General features: G+C 40.2%; 1 protein-coding gene across 1 annotated transcript; it reads left to right on the top strand.

Annotated features, from left to right (window-relative positions):
* Positions 1-1,278: 1,278 nt before the first annotated feature.
* LOC142844847 (olfactory receptor 4F15-like) lies at positions 1,279-2,241 on the top strand. Its single transcript, XM_075963647.1, has one exon. The coding sequence runs from the start codon at positions 1,279-1,281 to the stop codon at positions 2,239-2,241; it is 963 nt and encodes a 320-aa protein (XP_075819762.1).
* Positions 2,242-21,311: the final 19,070 nt, after the last annotated feature.

Genomic DNA, 21,311 nt, shown 5'->3' on the forward strand with positions numbered 1-21,311 from the left:
GCAGTCCCGTGAATTTATTCCTTCACTCAGCAAGCATGAAGCACTTGTCATCAGGCTGGTGAGTGTCCCTGTTAGTGACATGATGGTGGCAGAAACCACACATATGAACAAAACTTGATTTCCATACCAGATAAACTATGTTTCATTTGATGTTCCAGTGATCAAACGTAGGCCTCGCACATGCTAAGAAAGTACTCTACCTCTGGGCAGCACCTCCAGCGAGAAGTTACATTTCAGTTCAAGAAATGGACAGTTATACAATTATGAATGACAAAATAAACTTATCACTAGCAGAGCTGTCTCAGCTAGGGTCACTACCACTGTAATGAAACATCATGGCTGGAAGCAAGTTGGGGAAGAAAGGATTTATTTGCTTACACTTCCCATGTCATTATTTATCATCAAAGGATGTCAGGACAGGAAATCAAACAAGGCAGGAACCTGGAGGCAGGAGCTGATACAGAAGCACTGGAGGAGTACTGCTTACAGGCTTAGTCTTTATGGCATGTTCAACCTGCTTGCTGTTAGAACCCAGGACCTCCCACCCAGAACTGGGTCCTCCCTCATCAATCGCTAGTCAAGAAAATGCCCTAAAGGTTTGCCTACTGCCTGGTCTTAAGAAAGTATTTTCTCAGTTGAGGTTTCCTCCTCTCAGATGACTCTATCTTGGGTCAAGTTGGCCAGGACAAATCATTGAGTGTGTGAAGATTCTGTCAGACTATGATTTCACAAATCAGAGCATGGTTACCTGCAGTTTGAGACTTGGACTTTGTGTAATGTATAATACAATGACAGAAATTTTGGAAGTCGAAGAAAAAGGACAAATGTTTAAAGTGTGAGTGACAAAAAATAAGTGTAGGGACTTTTAAAGCTGTATACCATGCATGCGTATTGTTAGATAGCTCATGTGAATAGCCAAAATCATCTCAATTCATAAGAAACTGTGGTCAAAGGGATCTAAAAATGGCCTTTTTGTCATCCGGGTAGAATATCCTGGACAAGAGGAAATGGAAAATATTCACTTAATATCAAGCAACAACAGAGAAGAAACAGGTCTAGAGGTGGGGACGCTCTAGCAATAGCTTTGAAAATTATGCCACCATGTGGAAATCAGCTGGCCCATCTAAGAGGAAGCAAGCATGCATGTGACAAAGAGTATTTTGCTGTGCATAATTTTAATTTAATAATTGCTTCCATCGCTACAGGCTTTCTTTCTCAAACACTAACTCTTGCCTAAGTCAACTGTTCTCATTTTCGTTTTTCCCTCAGGAAATACGAATGCTGACTCTGACATCCGAAGCAATGTTTGGGATGAACCACTCTGTAGTGTCCGAGTTTGTGTTCCTCGGGATGACCAATGTATGGGAGATTCAACTTTTTCTTTTCGTCTTCACCTTCTTGTTCTACCTGGCGAGCATGTTCGGCAACCTTGTCATTGTGCTCACTGTAACCTTGGATGCCCATCTAAAGTCCCCCCTGTACTTTCTCTTGGCTAATCTCTCGGTCATTGACATGATATTCTGCTCAATTACAGCTCCCAAGATGATCTGTGACATTTTCAAGAACCACAAAACCATCTCCTTCTGGGGCTGTATCACTCAGATTTTCTTCAGTCATGCAGTTGGGGGCACTGAGATGGTGCTGCTCATAGCCATGGCTTTTGACAGGTATGTGGCCATATGTAAGCCTCTGCACTACCTGATCATCATGAGCCCACGAGTGTGTCTGTTCTTTTTAGTCACTTCCTGGGTCATTGGCCTCACTCACTCAGTGGTACAATTGGTGTTTGTGGTAGGCTTGCCTTTCTGTGGTCCTGATACACTGGACAGTTTTTATTGTGACCTCCCCCGACTCCTGCGACTTGCCTGCATGAACACTCAAGAGCTTGAGCTCATGGTAACTGTCAATAGTGGCCTCATTTCTGTGGGCTCCTTTCTCTTACTGGTGATTTCCTACATTTTCATTCTGTTCACTGTTTGGAAACATTCTGCTGGCGGATTGTCTAAGGCCCTCTCAACTCTTTCAGCCAATGTCACTGTGGTCATCTTATTCTTTGGGCCACTGATGTTTTTCTATACGTGGCCTTCACCAACCTCACACCTGGATAAATATCTTGCTATTTTTGATGCGTTTATCACTCCCTTTTTGAACCCAGTCATCTATACATTCAGGAACAAAGACATGAAAGTGGCAATGGGGAGAGTGTGGGGCTATCTTAGGCACTACAGGAAAATGTCATAAAAGGTTTGCAGGAAAGGTCCCATGAAATGTCAGGGGCATCCCTAAGATTTGTACAATGTGTGCACCATTCCTAGCAATATCATACATCGTGATGAGCCAGGGGTTCAACACCTAGATTATATGCTCTCACTGATGAAAATGCAATAACTTGAGGTTGACACCAGGAAGAACTGCTACCTGAAAGAAAACGTCAAGATGGGCTACCACTTTGAACTTCTAGCATCTTCTTAGTTAGCATCGAAAATAAGCTCCTGACACAGAAAGATCAAAAGCTAAAACCTGTTTTTACCAAAATTTATTCTAGTCATGCACTAAGGTTTCAGGAGTGCTTGAAGAAAATAGTACCATTGGTATAGGTTGAGCAAGTGATACATTTAAAAACTGAACTACAGATCCCACTAGAAGAGGGTCACATAGCTGGGCGGTGGTGGCGCATGCCTTTAATCCCAGCACTCGGGAGGCAGAGGCAGCTGGATCTCTGTGAGGTCAAGGCCAGCCTGGTCTACAAGAGCTAGTTCCAGGACAGGAACCAAAAAAGCTACGGAGAAACCCTGTCTCGAAAATCAAAAGAAGAAGAAGAAAAAGAAGGAGGAGGAGGAGGAGGAGGAGGAGGAGGAGGAGGAGGAGGAGGAGGAGGAGGAAGAGGGTCACATAGAAGAAATTATCATAAAACATGAGTTCATCAGCACAGGAACAAACTAGACCCTCTGAATGTGGGTGACAGTTGTATGAGTGGGGCAGACTGCGAGGCCACTGGCCGTGGCACCAGGATTTATCCCTACTGCTTGTACTGGCTTTTGGGGAATCCATTCTCTTTGGATAGATACCTTGCTCAGCCTAGATATAGTAGGGAGGGCCTTGGACCTTCTCCTAGGCAATGGGCCTTACCCTCTCTGAGGAGTGGAGGGGGAAGGAGGGAGAGGGAATGGGAGAAGGGGAGGGAGTAGGAACTGGGATTGGTATGTAAAATGAGAAAAGGTATTTTGTTTTCTTTTTTAAAAAAATAAAATAACTCACAACAAAAAATATGAGTTCATTTCAAAGCCTAGCCTAATGGTATATGTGGTGAGCAAGAAATTTACTACACTCAACTGTTATTTTTGACGACTCCTTTAAATCATTATTTGCTGTTTGGTAAAATTTGTTTCAGAATTGGAAGGGAAACTACTTATAAAATGAGAGTTGATTCCTTTTTTTCCCCCAAGGGCTAATAAATCCCTTGACACAATCAGCACTGGTGTGGAGGAGTGTTTGTTGGTGGGAGTCTGTGTGTGTCCTGAGGTGTGTTTAGACCTGCTCCTATGGGATTTCATGAAGTTACGTGAGATCTTACTAAATGTCCACTAGGGGGCAGTCACTGACAGCAGGGAAGCGCTTTTTACAATCAGGACTACTTCAGAGTGGGAGAGACAGCTAATGTACATACTGAATATGTTCAGGTTATGAAATAGATGTATATTTATTTTAACTCATATCTTGATTAATGTATTTTAAACCTTGCCATACATTAAGACAGCTTTATGCTTAAATACTATAGAATAATGAATAAAATTTTCTTATAAAACTAAACTATAAATAAATGTAATTATTTTCTTGGAATGAGAGACATATCTCAGTGGTATAACTTTCCCAGCATGTAGGAGGTCCTGGATTTGGTTCCTAACACCACAAGAGAAAAATTAAAAAGCCTTACTTTGAGATCTTGCTAGAGCTATGAAATGTATTTATAAAATAGACATCTTTATAATTTATTAATCCTTATATTTAAATTTAAGCATGCCTCTTTGTTACTAGTTTTGGCAAAAATATTATTGAGATTTTCTTCATATTTTCCTAATTCTTTTTAGCATAATTACATAATTTGCAACCAGAACATTGTATTAAAAGGAAAATCCATAGAGTATAGTGGCCCACGTGTGTAATCTTGGAAACTGGGGTGGGGGCTGAGGCATGAGGATTGCTGTGAGTCTGCAGCCCATCTACACTATAGACAGTACAAGTTCAGACCAGACATGGTGGTGTACATCTTTAATCCCAGCACTTGGGAAGCAGAAGCAGACAGATATCTTTTTAAGCCAGGAACCATAACAGCATTCAGTCACTGAACATTGTATAAAAAAATAACATACAGAATGTAGTAACGATGGCAATCACTATCCAAGGATGAATTAACTGCTCCTCGTTATTTTCAGAATCTTCGGAGCCAGGGTTTCATAGAAAGAATTGACAACCCTAAAAAACAGAGTCCTTCAGAAGGCATTTCACAGCTCATCTTTTCCCAAAAAATTAAGTGGAGAACAGCAGAGGGAGGTATTCACCTTGATATCAGACATACACAGGCACGCGTGCACATGCACACACAGATATGTGCATACACACACACAATAAGAAATAAAAATAAACAATATAAGGATCACCTAACCATTTTAGTCACAGAGAGTAGACCCGTTTTCCATGCCTAGCTCTCCGTGACTATTTATTGATATAACCTCAGCCTTAATTGAGTTATACAAACAAAGGCATCTAAGAATTTAAGGAGTGGCAAGTTGGGAAGTAGAGAGTCATGTTTCCTAAATTCAACACAGGAAAATTTGCTGCAGAATGGAAACATGTTCAAATAAAGTCATTTATTTTTGTCTTCTGTACACAGTCACTCCCACTACATTCTGGAGTGTTTTGCTGGTGTGTCTTGGGTGGCTGTGTTTTATTTATTTATTTTATTGTGCTATACATTTTTACCCACTCCCTCCTTCCCCCTCCCTTTCTACCCTCTCTGATGACTCCCACACTCCAAATTTATCCAGAAGATCTTGTATTTTTCTCCTTCCTATTTAGATCCCTGTATGTCTCTATTATGGTTCTCTTCATTGTCTAGTTTTTTTGGGGGTTGTGAACTATAGACTGGTTTTTCTTTGCTTTATATCTAAAAGCCACTTATGTGTGAATACATATTATATTTGTCTTCCTGGGTCTGGGTTACCTCACTCAATATGTTTTTTTCCTAGATCCATTCATTTGCCTGAAATTTTCAAGATGTCATCATTTTTGACTGCTGTGTAGTACTCCATTGTGTAAATTACCAAATTTTCTTTATCCATTCTTCGGTGGAGAAACATTTAGGGTTGCTGAGTTTTATAGTTATATCATTAACAAGAGAAGAGTTTTTATTTTGAATAATTGCTGGTTTTATATAGTATTAATTACGTTGCAATCCTAATAACATCAAACTTCTACTATACTTTTCTTTTTTTTGGCTACTATCCCATTCATAATGATACATTTTTTTAAACATATGAACTATTTTCCTCACCAATACCATCCATTTCCTCACCACTGCTCCTCAGCACCAATTACAATGAGATAATTAGGACTTCTTTCTCCACCCTCTCCCACTGGAAACAAACCATTCGATTATTTTTATCTTTCTGGAAATGCTCCTGGCTTTATTTATTGTGACACATGAACCTACCCTCCTGGTTTTCCCATTGTGTTTTCCACCTCATCACCTTCTGTGAGTGCTTAACCTACCCTTCTAGCCTCAGATTTGTGTCTTTCTTCAAACCAGTTCCTACACAGCCCAGCTTTAGGCCATTAGCTCTACAAGTTAAAAACTCATCTGAGTCTTTCTGGTGTCTCACATGGTGGCTAGTAAGACAATTTCTTCAGGGGCTTTGGAACTAGGAATGCTTCTGCTCTGATTTCTATTGCTGTGTTTTGTTTTCCTTTGCTTCTGCAGTGCTGGAGATCAAGCCAGACCTCATACACAATAAGCAAGTGCTCTATAGCTCAGCTACCTCCAAAATATTTCCAATCTTCTCTACCAAGAACTTCTTTAGTAGAGGATACTAGAACTTAAATGATTGTTATTCCTAATTGCTTACAGACTGTAAAAAATTATTCCATCTCTCTTGTTGAAAAGTAGTCTAAGAAAAGTGATATATGTTTCACAGATTTTTTTTTCAATTACTCAAAGGCCAGAGAGATGACCAGATGTTCGGGAACTTGACACCAAACTGGAAGACCAGAGGTCCTGCCTGAATTCAATCCCTGGGTCCCACATGGTAGCAGGAGATACCTGGTCACAAAAGTTTTCTTCTGACCACCAATATCCACCACGGCACCCGCACATTTACATACACTCACATAATATCAAATAAATGACATAAATTTGTTTTAAAATAAAATTAATAAAAGACTTGAAGACATCAAATGAGCAGCCTTATTTTGCACCCCTGACTGTTAAATCCAATCCCAATTCCTGCAATCAATTTTTAAAGTAAGTGAATAAGGAAAAGTATCTGAAAGAAATGCCATAAACTTTAGCAGTGACACCAGCAATGATCTCTCGTGTAGAATCTATTTTCATTTAGTGACATGCATACATGAGACACAATTCATGATCTTTTACTATTCCTTTCACTAATTTGAGCTACTTAACCTCTTCATGCACAAAGTCTAGCATCCTGCATGAAGGAGGGGTTAAAATGTCTAAAACTCCCTTTTGACCTAGACCAGTGGTTCTCAACCTGTGGGTCACAAACCTCTATCTCCAAAAATATTTGCTTTAAAACTCATAACAGTATCAAAATTACAGTTACGAAGAAGCAACAAAAGTAATTTTATGGTTGTGGGTCATCACAACAAGAGGAACTATATCAAAGACCACAGCATTAGGAAGGTTGAGAACCACTGACCTAGACACACAACAGTTTCTTAAAGCCTCCCTCTCCCAAGTGCTGACATTATAGGCATGAGCGATCACATGTGGCTCTTCAATGGTGTGTTTTAAATGCTAGAAGAAAATACCAAAGTGATAAACTTAACATGCTAGAAGAAATTATCAAAGTGATTAGCTCGCAAAAATAGAAATAGAAATTTAGTCGATAAAAAATACATTAAATACATATTATATTCTACTTTTTCTTCCAGGAAATTTTGAAAAATAGTTTCTAATGTTCAGTCTAATAGTAAGAAGGAACAGGGGAGCTGGCACACGCCTTTAATCCCAGCACTCAGGGAGACAGAGACAAGTGGACCTCTGTGAGCTCCAGGCCAATCTGGTCTATAAAATAAGTTCCAGGCCAGCCAGGACTGTTACACAGAAAAACCCTGTCTCAAAAAATCAGAAAGAAGGAGGAGGAGGAACATGGATCTTTTAAGCACAGTTGGGTATGCTACTGCTATTGCCCTGGCTTGCCCCTTGGGGGTTGCAGGTAAGTCTCTACTATTGAGACATCATACATTTCTGACACAGGACTCAGATTAGAGCTGGATCTAACCTGACAGCCTCCTTCCTGTGCCCTGGCTTCCACAGTCCTGGAAGGTGCTAGGCAAGCTGCCAAAGGAGGGAAACGAACAGTAGTCCTAACCAGGTATGATGCCTTTGACCATAACACTGATCAGCACGTAAAGGCATCCCTAAATTGCAGCGGTGGCTCTCATATTCTGGCAGCAACCAACAGCTGTCTAATTGTACCTAAAGCCTGTTCAGGAGGAGGAACCTCATGCCAGATACTGTAATCCTAGCCAGCTGAGCAAGGCCAGTGAGGTCGTGAATCTTGAGAAGAACCCACTACAGTTCTTTACTAGGCCAGCATAACTCCTAACTGTGCCCTAAAACTTGTCCTTATAACCACAGGTAAGTGTAGCTCTCACCCCTCATCAAAGAAGCTTCTCTTTCCTGTAGATGGAGACCATTGTTTAAAAAGGACAACTGTCACAATGTGGAGAGCAGCTAATAATTGAATGGCTGGCCCCCGTGGCTACCTCTACAACAAAACTGGTGGACCTGTGGCTCAGGGAACATCATAGAGGCTAGTGTGGGAAGATTGCTAGAACCAGAGGACTAGGAAGATCGTGTCTCCTAGACATGACAGGGAAATTACAGCCAGGGCCTTAGGGAGCACATGGGAGAAGTAAGCTCAGCACCATCTTTGTTCCTTACCAGATCTCTGTTGTTCTAACCCCCAACGCTGCTGGAACGCAGTTTTTAAAGGGGGTGAAGTGAATTGAAGGCCTAATCAGTACTTGCTGTAGCGCTGGCCAGTACACATAAAAACCTGTAATTCAGCGATCCAATTTTAGGATGATACTGTGGTTAACACCAAAAGCAATTTTAAGGACTGGATGTGATGGTGTATACCTGTAAGCCCAGCATTCAGGAGGGAGAGGTAGATGGATCTCTGTGAGTTTGAGGATGGCCAAGTCTACATAGTGAGCTCCAGAACAGCCAGGGATATGTAAAAGACCATCTTAAAAATATAAAATGGTAATTTTTAAAGATTACTGTTTCTTTTTTCTTATGCAAGGGCAATACACACTGAGGAATGTGGCAGGTGCTGATGCTTTAATGTCTGCTATGCTCATTCATTTTCTCATTTATCACAACTGATTTCACAGTGTCTTACCCAGAGTCTCAAAATTTTTTTAAAAAATCATAAAAATGGACTCAGTCAATTGTATATATAGTTATGCATATACAGATATACAAGTGTATGTAGCAATAATAAAGAAACAGAAGCTAACAGCTAGAGACGTGAGAAGAGTTGAAGGAAGTTTACCTGAGAAGGGGTAGAGGGAAGGAAAGGAGGGAGGAAGGGATGCAATTCTACTTCTGTTTAAAAACACTTTTTTAAACGTGTAAAAATTGCAAATTTCTTCATATTGTGTATCATAAAACCTCATATGAGATGTCCTTCTGTATATGTGTTGCTTTTATTGGCCAATGGTTTAAGAGAGTAAAGCCAGGCAGGAAATCCAAACAGAGATATAGAGAGAAAGTAGGCAGAATCAGGGAGACACCACGTAGCTGCCAAAGGAGAAAGACACCAACCATCAGCCAGAACCTTACCGGTAGGCCACAACCTCATGATAATTCACAGATTAATAGAAATGGGTTAATTTAAAGATTTATTTATTTATTTATTTATTATGTATACAGCATTCTCAGTACTCTGCCTGCATGTATGCCTGGAGGCCAGAAGAGGGTACCAGGACTCAGGACTCAATACAGATGGTTGTGAGCCACCATGTGGTTGCTGGGAATAGAACTCGGGACCTTTGGAAGAGCAGGCAGTGCTCTTAACTGCTGAGCCATCTCTCCAGCCCTGAAATGGGTTAATTTAAGATATAAGAGTTAACTAAAAATATGCATAAGCTATTGGCCAAACAGTGTTGTAATTAATACAGTTTCTGTGTTATTATTTGGGTCTGGGCAGCTGGGAAATGAATGAGCAGTCTCCATCTACAAAAACCAAAACAACATATAAGAAAGGAAATACTTCCTCAGAGTGCAGAATGGTATTATGTAATAGGTCAGTCCAGAGCCCTCTTTATCAAGGAGAGTGTAGAAAAACATAGAAAGAGTTTCATATTAACAAATTTTATTGCAACACATTATATTAAAATAATACATCTTACTTGGTTATGAATAGAAAACACATTAAGAAAATGTTGTGTGTTATCAATTTAACTAGTAAGTAAAGCCTGTGTGGGGCTGTATGTCTTTAGATTCTTATCTGTAACTTAGGAAACATTAGAGACAATTGTCTTTGCTGATACCATACTCTTAAAACAGATTCTTGTATATCCTTCTCACTGCTGCCTTCATCTCTTTGTTCCTAAAGGTATATATTACAGGGTTCAGAAGTGGGGTAATTATTACATCAAGAATGGCAGGGAATTTATCTACAGGCACTGTGAGAAAAGGCCATAAATACAAAAAGGTACATGGGCCAAAAAGCAATACCACCGTTGTGACATGAGCTGACAATGTAGAGAGAGCCTTGGATGAGCTTCCAGAAGAATGTTGCCAGACAGTGACCAGCATAAAGACATAGGAGATCATCAAAGTGATAAAAGTTCCTAGAGACATGGAGCAGTGACCATGAGATCCAACCTGTATGTGACTGTGCAGGCAAGCTTAATAAACCAAGGAAGATCACAGTAAACGCTGTCTACTTCACTGTGGCCACAGAACTGAAGGTTTGCAACAAATACAATTTGGATCATTAAATACATGATTCCAGTGGTCCAAGCCACTGATAAGAGTGAAACGCATGTCCTCGGGCTCGTGATAGTCTGATAATAGAGGGGCTTACAGATGGCGATGTAGCAGTCACAGGCCATAGCTATGAGCAGCATCAACTCTGTTCCTCCACTGATGTAATGAAGAGCATCTGGGTGATGCAACCTTGAAGGGAAGTTACCTTTCTTTCCTTTATAAGACCAGAAATCATCTTGGGAACTGTAATGGGGGAAACTCACATGTCAGTAAAGGAGAGGCTGACGAGCAGGAAGTACATGCGGGGAATCTAAATGGGGGTCAGAGATCACGGTGAGTACAACTAAGAAATTCCTAAAATGCCTGCCACATAGAACACATAGCGAAAACCAGAAAGAGGACAGACAGCACATATCTCCAAAGAACTGCAAATCCCTTTAGCACAATTTTAGACGCCACTGAATGATTTTTCTCCTTGCATGGTCTCAGTTACTTCTGACTCCAGATTTTTGCTGAAAGAACAGTAAAATAAGAAAGTAGAATTACTTGATTTTTCATTCAGGGGCCATCAGAGTAGCAGACCCTCTAGGAAATAAATGCCAAGAGATCTCTTACAGGCATTTGACTTACATTATTATATCAGCTTGTACAACAAGTCCATAGTCCCTAGCATTGTACCCTGAAGTCTTTAAGATAGGCAGAAAAGAAGAGAGCTCAATTGGGAAGTTGAGCAGAACAAAAATAAAGCAGAACTCAAAGCAAGATCTAGAGTCTGCAAGGACAGACAGAAGCTTAATCTTATTAGATTAGCTCGTATTGGCAAAATATAGGAAAACTCAAATTTGTAGGTTAGGTGTTTATAGAGCCAAGAAGCAAACTGAATACAACCATTAGCAGAAATGTCCTATGTAGAATTCCTGGTAGGTGGTCATCCATGATCAACTCTATTGATGGGGAACAAACTAGCTGCTGATTTAGCACACCTATGGTTGGACAAGTGTATTATAATTTCTTCCATCTAAAGAAAAGTCTGTTTTCATTAACTTTCAATCATAGGTCTACTTTTGCAATTTGAAATCAAGCAGAACTAACCAAATCCATCTTGCATATGCCAACCTTTCAAATATTTAAAGCTATCTTTTATATCTAGCCAATATCACTTTTCCACAAGAAAAATATGTTTTTTTTTTTTAATTCTGTCACATAACATTAGACTTTGCTTGAAATCCTGATTATATTCATGCTTTGTTGTTTGTTTAGGGGAAGGGAGAGGGTTTTTTATTCCATGTACTGTATTGGGATGCTGGTAGCTGTCTAGCCAGTGTTCGGTATAGAACTATATGTATATGTGTGTATATTTATTATTTTCATATAATTTGCAAGACAGAGATCAGTAATGAACTATCAATGTGAAATAAGATGTTCTCCTTGTACTTGAATCAAAACTGCAATTCCAAGCCAGGCAGCGTGGTGCACACCTTTCATCCCAGCACGAGCAGATCTCTGTGAGTTCATGGCCAGCCTGGCCCACAAAGAGAGTTCTAAGACAACCAGGACTGTTACACAGAGAAACTCTGTCTCAAAAAAAAACCAACCAACCAACCAACCAAACAAACAAACCCTGCAATTCCAGCTGAGGTGTAGTTGGGAGTTTTGTTTGTGGTTTTGTTTTTGTTTTTAAAACAGGGTCTCTACTATGGGTCTGTAGGCTCAATATAGATGCCACAATGTTACAGAAGAACCCTGGGTAACTGTCCAGGCAGTGAGATGTCTCTGTTAATTGTAGAGTTTTGAAAGTTGCTTATAATGTACTTCCTGTTTACTTAGGTAATATTATATCTTTCTGGAGTCTTTCATGGAGTTTAAGAATGATAGTTTTAATTATAAAAGATAAGTTAGATATAAAACTTTACATTCACAAAAATAGGATAAATGATAGAGTATTTTCCTTAAATTGCCAAATGTAAATGGACTAAATATTGTAACTATAATTCTTGCTTGATAATTGTTTTGTTATATGTAATTTTACTATGTTAAAGGTAAAACCTTTTTTTATGGGAGGTGACATGGGATTCCCCTCTGTATGCTGTAAATATGTTTTATTACCACTGGTTAATAAAGAAGCTGCTCTGGGCCTATGATAGGGCAGAATATAGTCAGGCAGGAAATCCAAACAGAGATGGAGAGAGAGAGAGAGAGTTAGCAGAATCAGAAAGATGCCATGTAGTTTGCCGAAGGAGACAGATGCTCTTTGTAAACCACAAGCCTTGTGATAATATACAAAATTATAGTAATGGGTTAATCTAAGATGTAAGAGTTAGTTAATAAGAATCCTGAGCTAATAGGCCAAGCATTGTTGTAATTAACATAGTTTCTGTATGATTGTTTCAGGTCTGGGCAGCCCGAAGATGAACAAGAGGTCTCTGCCTACAAAGGTTCAGGTTCTAGATTTTGAATATAGATTGAGATATAACAAAAAACCACAAAAACCAGGGTCTTACTCTGGCTATACTGGCCTGTAACTCACTATACAGTCCAGACTTGCCTCAAACTCACGGCAATCCTCCTACTTCACCCCCTGAGTGCTGTGGTTAGTAGTATAAGTCATCATGCTCGGTTTTATTATATTCCTCTTGTATAATAGGTTTTAAAGTGCAGTTAAAAAGAAAAAGGAGAACATAGTCCATTGAATCAACTAAGCAAGGCTCATAAGGGCTCACAGAGACTGAAGTGGTAAGCATGGGGCCTGCATTGGTCTAAGCCAGGTCCTCTGCATAGTATTTTTGTGGGACTCCTAACAGTGGGCACGTGTGTCTCAGACTCTTTGGCCTGCTCTTGAGACTCCTTTCCTCCTATTAGATTCCCTTATCCAGTCTTGATATGAATGAAGACTTTGGCTTGTCTTATTGTATCTTGTTTTTTTACCTGTTTGACTGTTATCCCCTAGAGGCCTGCCTTTTCTGAAAGGGAAACAGAGGAAATAGATCTGGAGGGGAGGAAAAGTTAGGTACAGGAGCTGGGAGGAATAGAGGGAGGAGAAACTGTGGTCAGGATGTATTGTATGGTAGAAAAATCCAATTTAAATTTTAAAAAGCTTAAGTATGGTAAAACAAAATTGGAAGATTGTATAATTATTACTCTTTTTAATTGTGGACATGGTATTCTTTTGATGAAAAATTTAATGTGGCTTTAGAGTATAATCCCAGAACTAATGGTCACAGAAAGAAATAATACATAATTAATAGGTACTACAAAATAGAAAAATAGAGTCAGCACACATTTGAATAAAATACATAAATGTTTATTGCTGCTTATTTCTAATGGACATATTCAAGAATCTAAGGAGCTGAAGTAAGTCCTAGGGCATGAGAATAAGAATATTTACCCCTTACATTTACCATTATTAAAACAAACCATAAGTCTCAGCACAATTTCATATAATAGTCAAATAAACAAATATTTATCAAAAGCAAGACTCCATTGAAAATTGCTGAACCAGTTACTTCTTAAATAAATTAGTGAGCAGAAATAAAACTTTAAAAAATGAATCAGGTCAAAACTCATTGAAGGTGGAAACTCCAACAGATAAAGAATCCTCTACCCTCTACCCATGCTGAGGTAAACAACCCGAATTAAACTCAGTGGGGTACAAAAAGTCAAAACAAAAAACATAATAGCAAGAAGAAAATTGTGGAAAAGAAGGGTTCGGTAGACATGGGAAATGATGAGAAAATGTCGTGGGTAAACACGACCAAAATATATTATATACTTGAATGAAATTGTCAAAGAAAAAAATAATGTTAAAAAGAACAAAGTATTTTTAAGACTTCAATAATGGGGAACACAATTTTTTGACCTGCTTTTAAATTTTTTTAATTTATTTATTGATTTGTGTGTTTGAGTATTTTTGTGCAGGTGCTTACACAGCGAGGCAACTTGCCAGCCTTGTTTGTCTTGTTTTTAATATCTTCTTTCTACAAAATATTTTAATATCTAATGACCATTTTCTTAGTGAATCATTTCATATGGTAAAAATAAATAAATAAAATTGAGCATAGAGTCTGGCTTCTGACTTAAGACCTTAAACCAAATAGAGCAAATCAGAGCTTAACTTTGGAGCCTGTCCTGAAACTAGCTCTTGTAGATCAGGCTGGTCTTGAACTCACAGAGATCCGCCTGCCTCTGCCTCCTGAGTGCTGGGATTAAAAGTGTGCTCCACCACTGCCCTGTTGAGTTTAGATTTTTCAAAATTTGTTAGAATACTAGATTGAATAATAAAAGACTTGAGTCCAATTAAGATGGAGATTCAATATAGGAATCTCTCCCAATAAATCTAGGACTATAAAAGACACCAATTATTGAAAGATAAACTATGGGGAAACCAATCCACCTCATGTTCCAGTGAACTTGCAAACAAAAGTTTATGTTTTTAATTTTTTTTAAATTGTCAAGGAACACATTTAATAAAAATTTTTCAAAAAGACAAATAGACATCTTAATTAGAACAGCTCCAAAGCTGTTTGTCTTTCAGTGAGTTACAGACCTTCTTTACTCTGAATCATTTTAATAGAAAGTAGAGTTTTGAGGCTTTGGTGTTGGAGAGAAGAAGGACCTGTCAGGAAAGCATGTTCAAAACGTTTGTTTAGAAGGACTGATGCTGCAGTTTCTGCAAATTACAGTGAACTCATGTTGAGCTCAGACTAACAAAAAAGGAAAGGTCTAGGAAAGAAAATCCCCAAGCCTTCTGTGCTTCAACAAGTCTAACTACTGGGTCACATTTTCTCAGTCTGTAACTCCAGCTAATATGGTCTGCGTGTCCCAGGAGACCACTAGGCTCCTAAGTAAGTATATTAAACTTCCTGCTTGTTTCAAGGAGTCTTAAGTAGGGAACTGAGACTTGTCTGCAGTGGTTGTACACGACTTTAATGCCTTCACTCAGGAGGCAAAGGAAGGCAGATCTGTATGAGTCTGAGGTCAGCCTGCTCTACAGAGCGAGTTTCAAGGCTACATAGTGAGATTTTGTCTCAAGAAGAAGATAAGGAAGAAAAACAGGAGAAGAGGGAGTTGAAACTTACCCTTTTACAATACATACTTCACTTTCACCTACAAATTAGCAATCAGAAGAAAATTTTCAACTAGAAAAACACTGCAGGTCCTAGAATCTGTAGAGAATCAGATACTTATGTCAACAGGAGCAATTTCCATTTGTGAGAGAAAAAAAAGTCATGACTGTCCTTCCACTGAATAGACTACTAAACAGTTAACAAAGCAGACCACTAACCCCAGCACTCAGGAGGCTGGGTGGGAATCATAAACTCAAGGCTACCCTGGGCTGTACGGCCAAGACTCTGCCTCAAACACAGAAAAGGAAGGGTTGAGAATGTTTTAGTGTTTGGTCTTTCAGGTGACTCTTTGGTAACCAATAATGAACAAAATGTAAAGATGGTCACTTTCACCTTATCATGTTCTTCACAGGGTGAGGCCATTGCATAAATATGACTCTTGTTTTTGAAATGAAGTGGAATAATTTCAATAATATCAAGAAAACAATGAACTGACTACAACGTTGTTTAACAGAATTTTACCTCAGCATTAAATTGGTACAATTAACAAAACTGAGTCAATTTTACAAACTATAAGGAAGAGAAACTGAGTTCAGAAACTGGATGAATGAATGAGCTGCTTCTTCCTATTGTCATGCCTTCTTCCTTCTCTACTAAAAATTGGATCTCAATTGTCTAGTGGGCCCTGATTAGTGGTTAGGAATATGAACTCTGTAGATATCTTGTTGCCTAGGGTTAAGCCCTAACCTTATCACTACTTTCCAGATTTTGAGCAAGCTACACACATGTTCTGCATGCCTTGTTTCCCCATTTTAATTACTATTCTCACTTAGCACTTTCTGTGGACCACAAAGACTCACCCATGAATATCAAACGACCCCATGAAATAGATGCTCTAACTATCCCCATGTCGAGATGGGAAACCAAATCACTCATGTTCAGTCATTTGGCCCAGGTCACACTACTAGTGTGTGCAACCAAGTGGCAGTCTTGGTGCCAAGACCGTCACAGCAGTACCACCTAGCAACTCTGTTCCAAACACAGGCTGGCAAGTGGCAGTCCCAGATAGCATAATGTATGTTGCTGATGATGGGAATAATGGTGATACTTTGATGGTGGTGGCGGGTGTACTGCTGCTGCTGCAGCTGTGGCTTCAACTGCTGCAATTGTGGCTGCGGCTGTTGTCATAATGAGAGCATAACCAAGCCTTTGAGCGAGACTTTCCAAGCACAGACAATGTCTGTTTCATCAACTGCTTCATTCCCCTTCTGTCCTAAATGTTAGAGAATCAACCCTGCTCTCGCTCTGCTGGTGGTGTGCCGTCTACAGATGGCCCACTGGCTCGGGGTCCAATAGCTACACCACTGACGTCTGCATAAGCGACAGTCCTTCTAACACTTACGTGCATCACCACATCTCCCTAGAGAGGGTGAAGGGGTGAGACCTCCTTTCATCCTTCCATTCTCTCTTTAGTGCTCAGTTGCGCGATTTCCTGCGGCAACTCACACAGAGCATACGTTTGAGAAACTTCTACTTCCTAGCAGGTAAATTTCAGGTCCTTCCCTAAACACCTCCAGTATAAAGTCTTTGTCTGAAAACTAGAGATGATAATTCTGCATCGTTACCGCCTGCCTGGCAATTATTGTACAGTAGATTGCTTGTTCTCCTGGAGCTGCTCCTCCCAATACCGTTGCTTCAATATTGTCTACCTTCCTACTACAGTGGAGGAGATCAACGTGTACAGAACCATCTAAACAGCGTGACTTCTGACCCCAGCACTGTGCAACATCATAGAAAGTAGGAAAGAGAATTCCTTACCTCATAGATCTGGTTTCAGGGGGGCCTTCTTAATAACTTTGTAGTAAAGTGTGGAATTGTTTGTGGCAGAGTGTGACTGCCACCTAGTGTAACTCTTGTGAATGACCAGTCAATGAGGTTTTTTTTTTTTTTTTTTTTTTTTTTTTTTTTTTTTTTTTTAAGAAAAGCTTGAAGTAAGCACCCTCAAATTTTTGAGACGAAGAGCAGTGATGGTGCCGAGATTCTCCAAAAATCCCACCCCTCCCTCCCACCCCTCCCTTACTTCTTCCCTTCCTCTTTTCCTTCCTTCCTTCCGTCCTTCCTTCTTTCCTTCCAGCCACTGAGGACAGAGACTATGAACAAAGCTGGAGTTGGAGGAGGCTGCTCAGAGGTGGGAGAGCAGCATGAGTTTCCAACACAGACATGAATATGACTCACCAGGCACAAGCAGGGATCGGCGTTAACAGACTTTCCGATGTGAGCCAAGTCCTCTACAATTTAGTGCCTGGAGACACAGACAGAGCCTGTGCGCCTGAAGAAAAACCAATTTTCTCCTTCCAAACTTATGCATCCAATGGGGTACTTCACCATTCTACCCAGTTTAGGGAGAATGGATGTTCATCCTCAGGAAGGGGATGTGCCATGGGGTGAATGAGAAATCCTGCCCTTCCTCATCACAGCCATGCCTTAAAAGCATCTGGAAATTATAAGCTGTTGAGAACAGGTAATGTAAATTTTCTTACAGGAGTTAAATTAGTTAGCGTATGTAAAGCATGTAAGGAGCTCAGCTGATAAGAACACTTACTGCTCATACAGGCTGTGCACACACCTGTGACCCCTCAGGTAAGGGTAAAAGACTGAGACAGGAGCTCTCTGGGGCTTTCTGGCTGCCAGCCTAGTTCCATGTTCAGTAACATGTTCAGTGATAGATCAGGACACCAGACATCTTCTTCCAGCCTCCAAACTCTTGCATGGCTGTACATACCTGCATACGTGTGCACATATATCATGTACATACACACACACACACACACACACACACACACACACACACACAAAGATAAATAATCTTGGAGGATTTGTGGGAAGGTGAATATTATCAAAACATATTGTATTGAACTTTCAAATATTAAGCATTACTTTTTAATTAATTAAAATTTTATTTACAAATAATAAAAATAAAAGACGTAACACACTCCTATTTTGACCCTTGCCCCGACAGTGTGAGCCTTTTAAAGAGCAAAGCAAACCATGATTCGTCTGTACCATCTTCATCAAACTACCTCCAACCCTTAGATGGATTGTGGGTACTAGAAAGATAGGAGATGCTAAAGTTGGGGGTCAGCTTCCCTACTGCACCCTGCTGATGGGAGAATGGCACTGGCTGCTGTGGGACTTTCCCATTTCCTGCTGTCCCTGGACAGACCGGCTTTTCTGCATCACTGGGTATGGCCACTAGGTCCTACCTCTTCTTACAGCCTCACACTGAGGTCTCAAGACAGACCTGTGCAGTTCTTCCCTGGACATTGCCTGGATAATCAGCCCATTCTTCATTTTGACACAGAAAATGGTAGGGCAGGGGCTCAGGGGCCATGAACAGAAACATACTTGGGCCCTGAAGCCTGGGACACAGAGACACAAGAGTTGGCAGAGAATGAGGAGAACCTCTGGGCAACACTGGCAGATGGGCACGCCTGGGGAAGCACAAAAGAGGTGAGTGTGGGCAGAGAAAAGGGATGTGAGGGTTTTCCTGGGACAGTGGGTGAAGGTCAGGTCCTTCTCACTGTTCTCAACTTGATGGAGCTAAGGATAACTGTGTGGGAGATTCTAGAGATACTTGACTTCCTGAGCTAGCTTCGAGAATGTAACAGAGTCCCCAGCAGTGGCTATGTCCTACAGCACAGCCTTGGAAGGCATCATCAACATCACATGTTTGGGCCTTCAACTTCTCGTCTGTGATTTTCTCTCTGACCTGTACCCTATGTGGGAAGCTCTTAGCATGGACATCCAGCCTGAGGGTATGATGCCCTGTTAGAATGGGATCTACAAGCATTGGGTGACTGCTGACAGAGGTTTCTCTCCCGCCCGTCCCACAGCTATTCAATCCCAAAGAACTACACAGAGGTCTACATTAATTATAAACTAGTTGGCTTAGTAGCTCAGCAGACTGAATCTTTCCTCTTCCCAGAATTCTCCTGTTCTCGTTGCCCTTCCTCTACTTTCTGCCTGGTTGTCCTGCCTATACTTCCTCCCTGGCTGCTGGCCAACCAGCATTTTATTAAACAAGTACAAGAAACAAATCTTTACAGGGTAAAACCATTGTCACAAAGCATTCCCCCCCTTTAAAAAAAATAAAACAAGAACTCTGAATTGAATCATCCTTGTTTAGCTTTCTTTCTGACCATTATCCATACAACTTGTAACCAACCCTCTAAACAAAGAAAAACATATAATCCTTGTTTTGGGAATGCAGGCATAGTTTTCCAGGCTACTTCCTGCTGGTTGAGGGCACTGATAATCTTATGGGGATCTAAAGAAAATTCTGAATTATGGTCAAGTCCTGAATGGAATATTCTGTGAGGCTTAATAATCTCAGCCTGCAGTCTTGAAACTATTCTGGATGCAGAACTCAGAGGAAACTTCAACAGAGATCCTCTGAAATGTTGGATCATCTCAACCATCTGCTCCTATTGGAGATTCTTCAGGGGGTTCTTCCTTGATCAAACATGATTTTTCTTAGCCAAGAATGAATCCACAGCCTCTTCTGTGAAAACAAAAGCAAAGCCTCTTCTTCAAAGTAACATACCTTTTGATTTAAATTTTGAAGTCAAGGTATTTTCAAAATATATATGTTGAATTAATTCAGCAGCATTTATAATCTAATATCTTTTAGCAGCTTTTTCTCCTTCCTCAGCCATCAAACAATTTAAAGACAACACAATAACATTCAGTATCCAGACTCTCTATGTATTTTTCATCTTTATGTGGCTTTATTTTAAACTGTATTTATTTTATTTTTTATTTTTTGGCTTTTTGAGACAGGGTTCCTCTTGTATCTTTGGCTGTCCTGGAACTCACTCTGTAGACGAGGCTATCCTTGAACTCACAGAGATCTGCCTGCCTCTGCCTCCCAAGTGCAGGGATTAAAGGTTAGTGCCACCACACCCAACTACTCTCTTTCTTTCTTTTTTATTTTAAGGACTTTATCCTTTTTCTTTTCTCTCTCAAGCCTACATATATTTTTAAACATATTGTAAACCATTTAGATGTTTTCTTCATCTGAATCTATTTTTACTGTATATCTCTTTTTTTCTGACCACATGAGTCTTTAATTTACTAAGCGATATGATGAGGATTAAAGCTATGGCTTTGAAGGCTGGATCTACCCCATTCCTTAGCTTTCTGAGAGCCTAGCCTCATGGCAGAGATACTAGCCAGAGTCACGTTTATTGCCACAACTCTATGGAGTTTCAAGGTCCCTGCCACCACCAAAAAGCATGTGTTTGCCTATTCATCAACATCATGTAAGTGTTTTGTGATAGGACCTCTTAAAAGAGCTGCAAGTTTTTGCAGCTTAAGCTGAGTCAGGAAGCCTTTCTTAAATGAGACCCATTTTCCTCTAGCAAGCAGAGCCCTCCTGGGAAAATGCTGCTATCAAGAAGCCATGCTTAATTCTGTTTGTTTGTGTCTAGAATTACTTCCCAACTCTCTCAGGTTTTCTGTGGATGCAGTTGTCCATGTGGGTGCCATTCTGTTGACCGACGATTCTGTCCTGTCCAGTCTTGTAGCCATTCGTACCAAAAGAACTACACAGAGGTCTACATTATTATAAACTAGTTGGCCTAGTAGCTCAGGCTTTTCTTATCAACTCTTATAACTTATATTAGCTCATAAATTTTGTCTGTGTTAGCCACGGGGCTTGGTACCTTTTATTAGCAAGGCCTTCTCATCTTGCTTCCTCTGCATCTGAGTGATGACTGCAAACTGAATCATCTTCCCAGAATTTTCCTGTTCTCATTGCCCTGCCTCTACTTCCTGTCTGGCTACTGACCAATAAGCATCTTATTAAACAAGTACAAGAAACAAATCTTTACAAGGTAAAACCACTGTCCCACAGCAGGTGACCACTGGAGTTCTCAAGGAGAGGAGCTGCTTCAGCTGCCATGCGGACCACAGTGAGAGAAGCAGATCTGTGGGAAGGTTCTGCT

This window comes from Microtus pennsylvanicus, chromosome 2 (genome assembly GCF_037038515.1).
Source record: "Microtus pennsylvanicus isolate mMicPen1 chromosome 2, mMicPen1.hap1, whole genome shotgun sequence".
Taxonomy (NCBI): Eukaryota; Metazoa; Chordata; class Mammalia; order Rodentia; family Cricetidae; genus Microtus; species Microtus pennsylvanicus.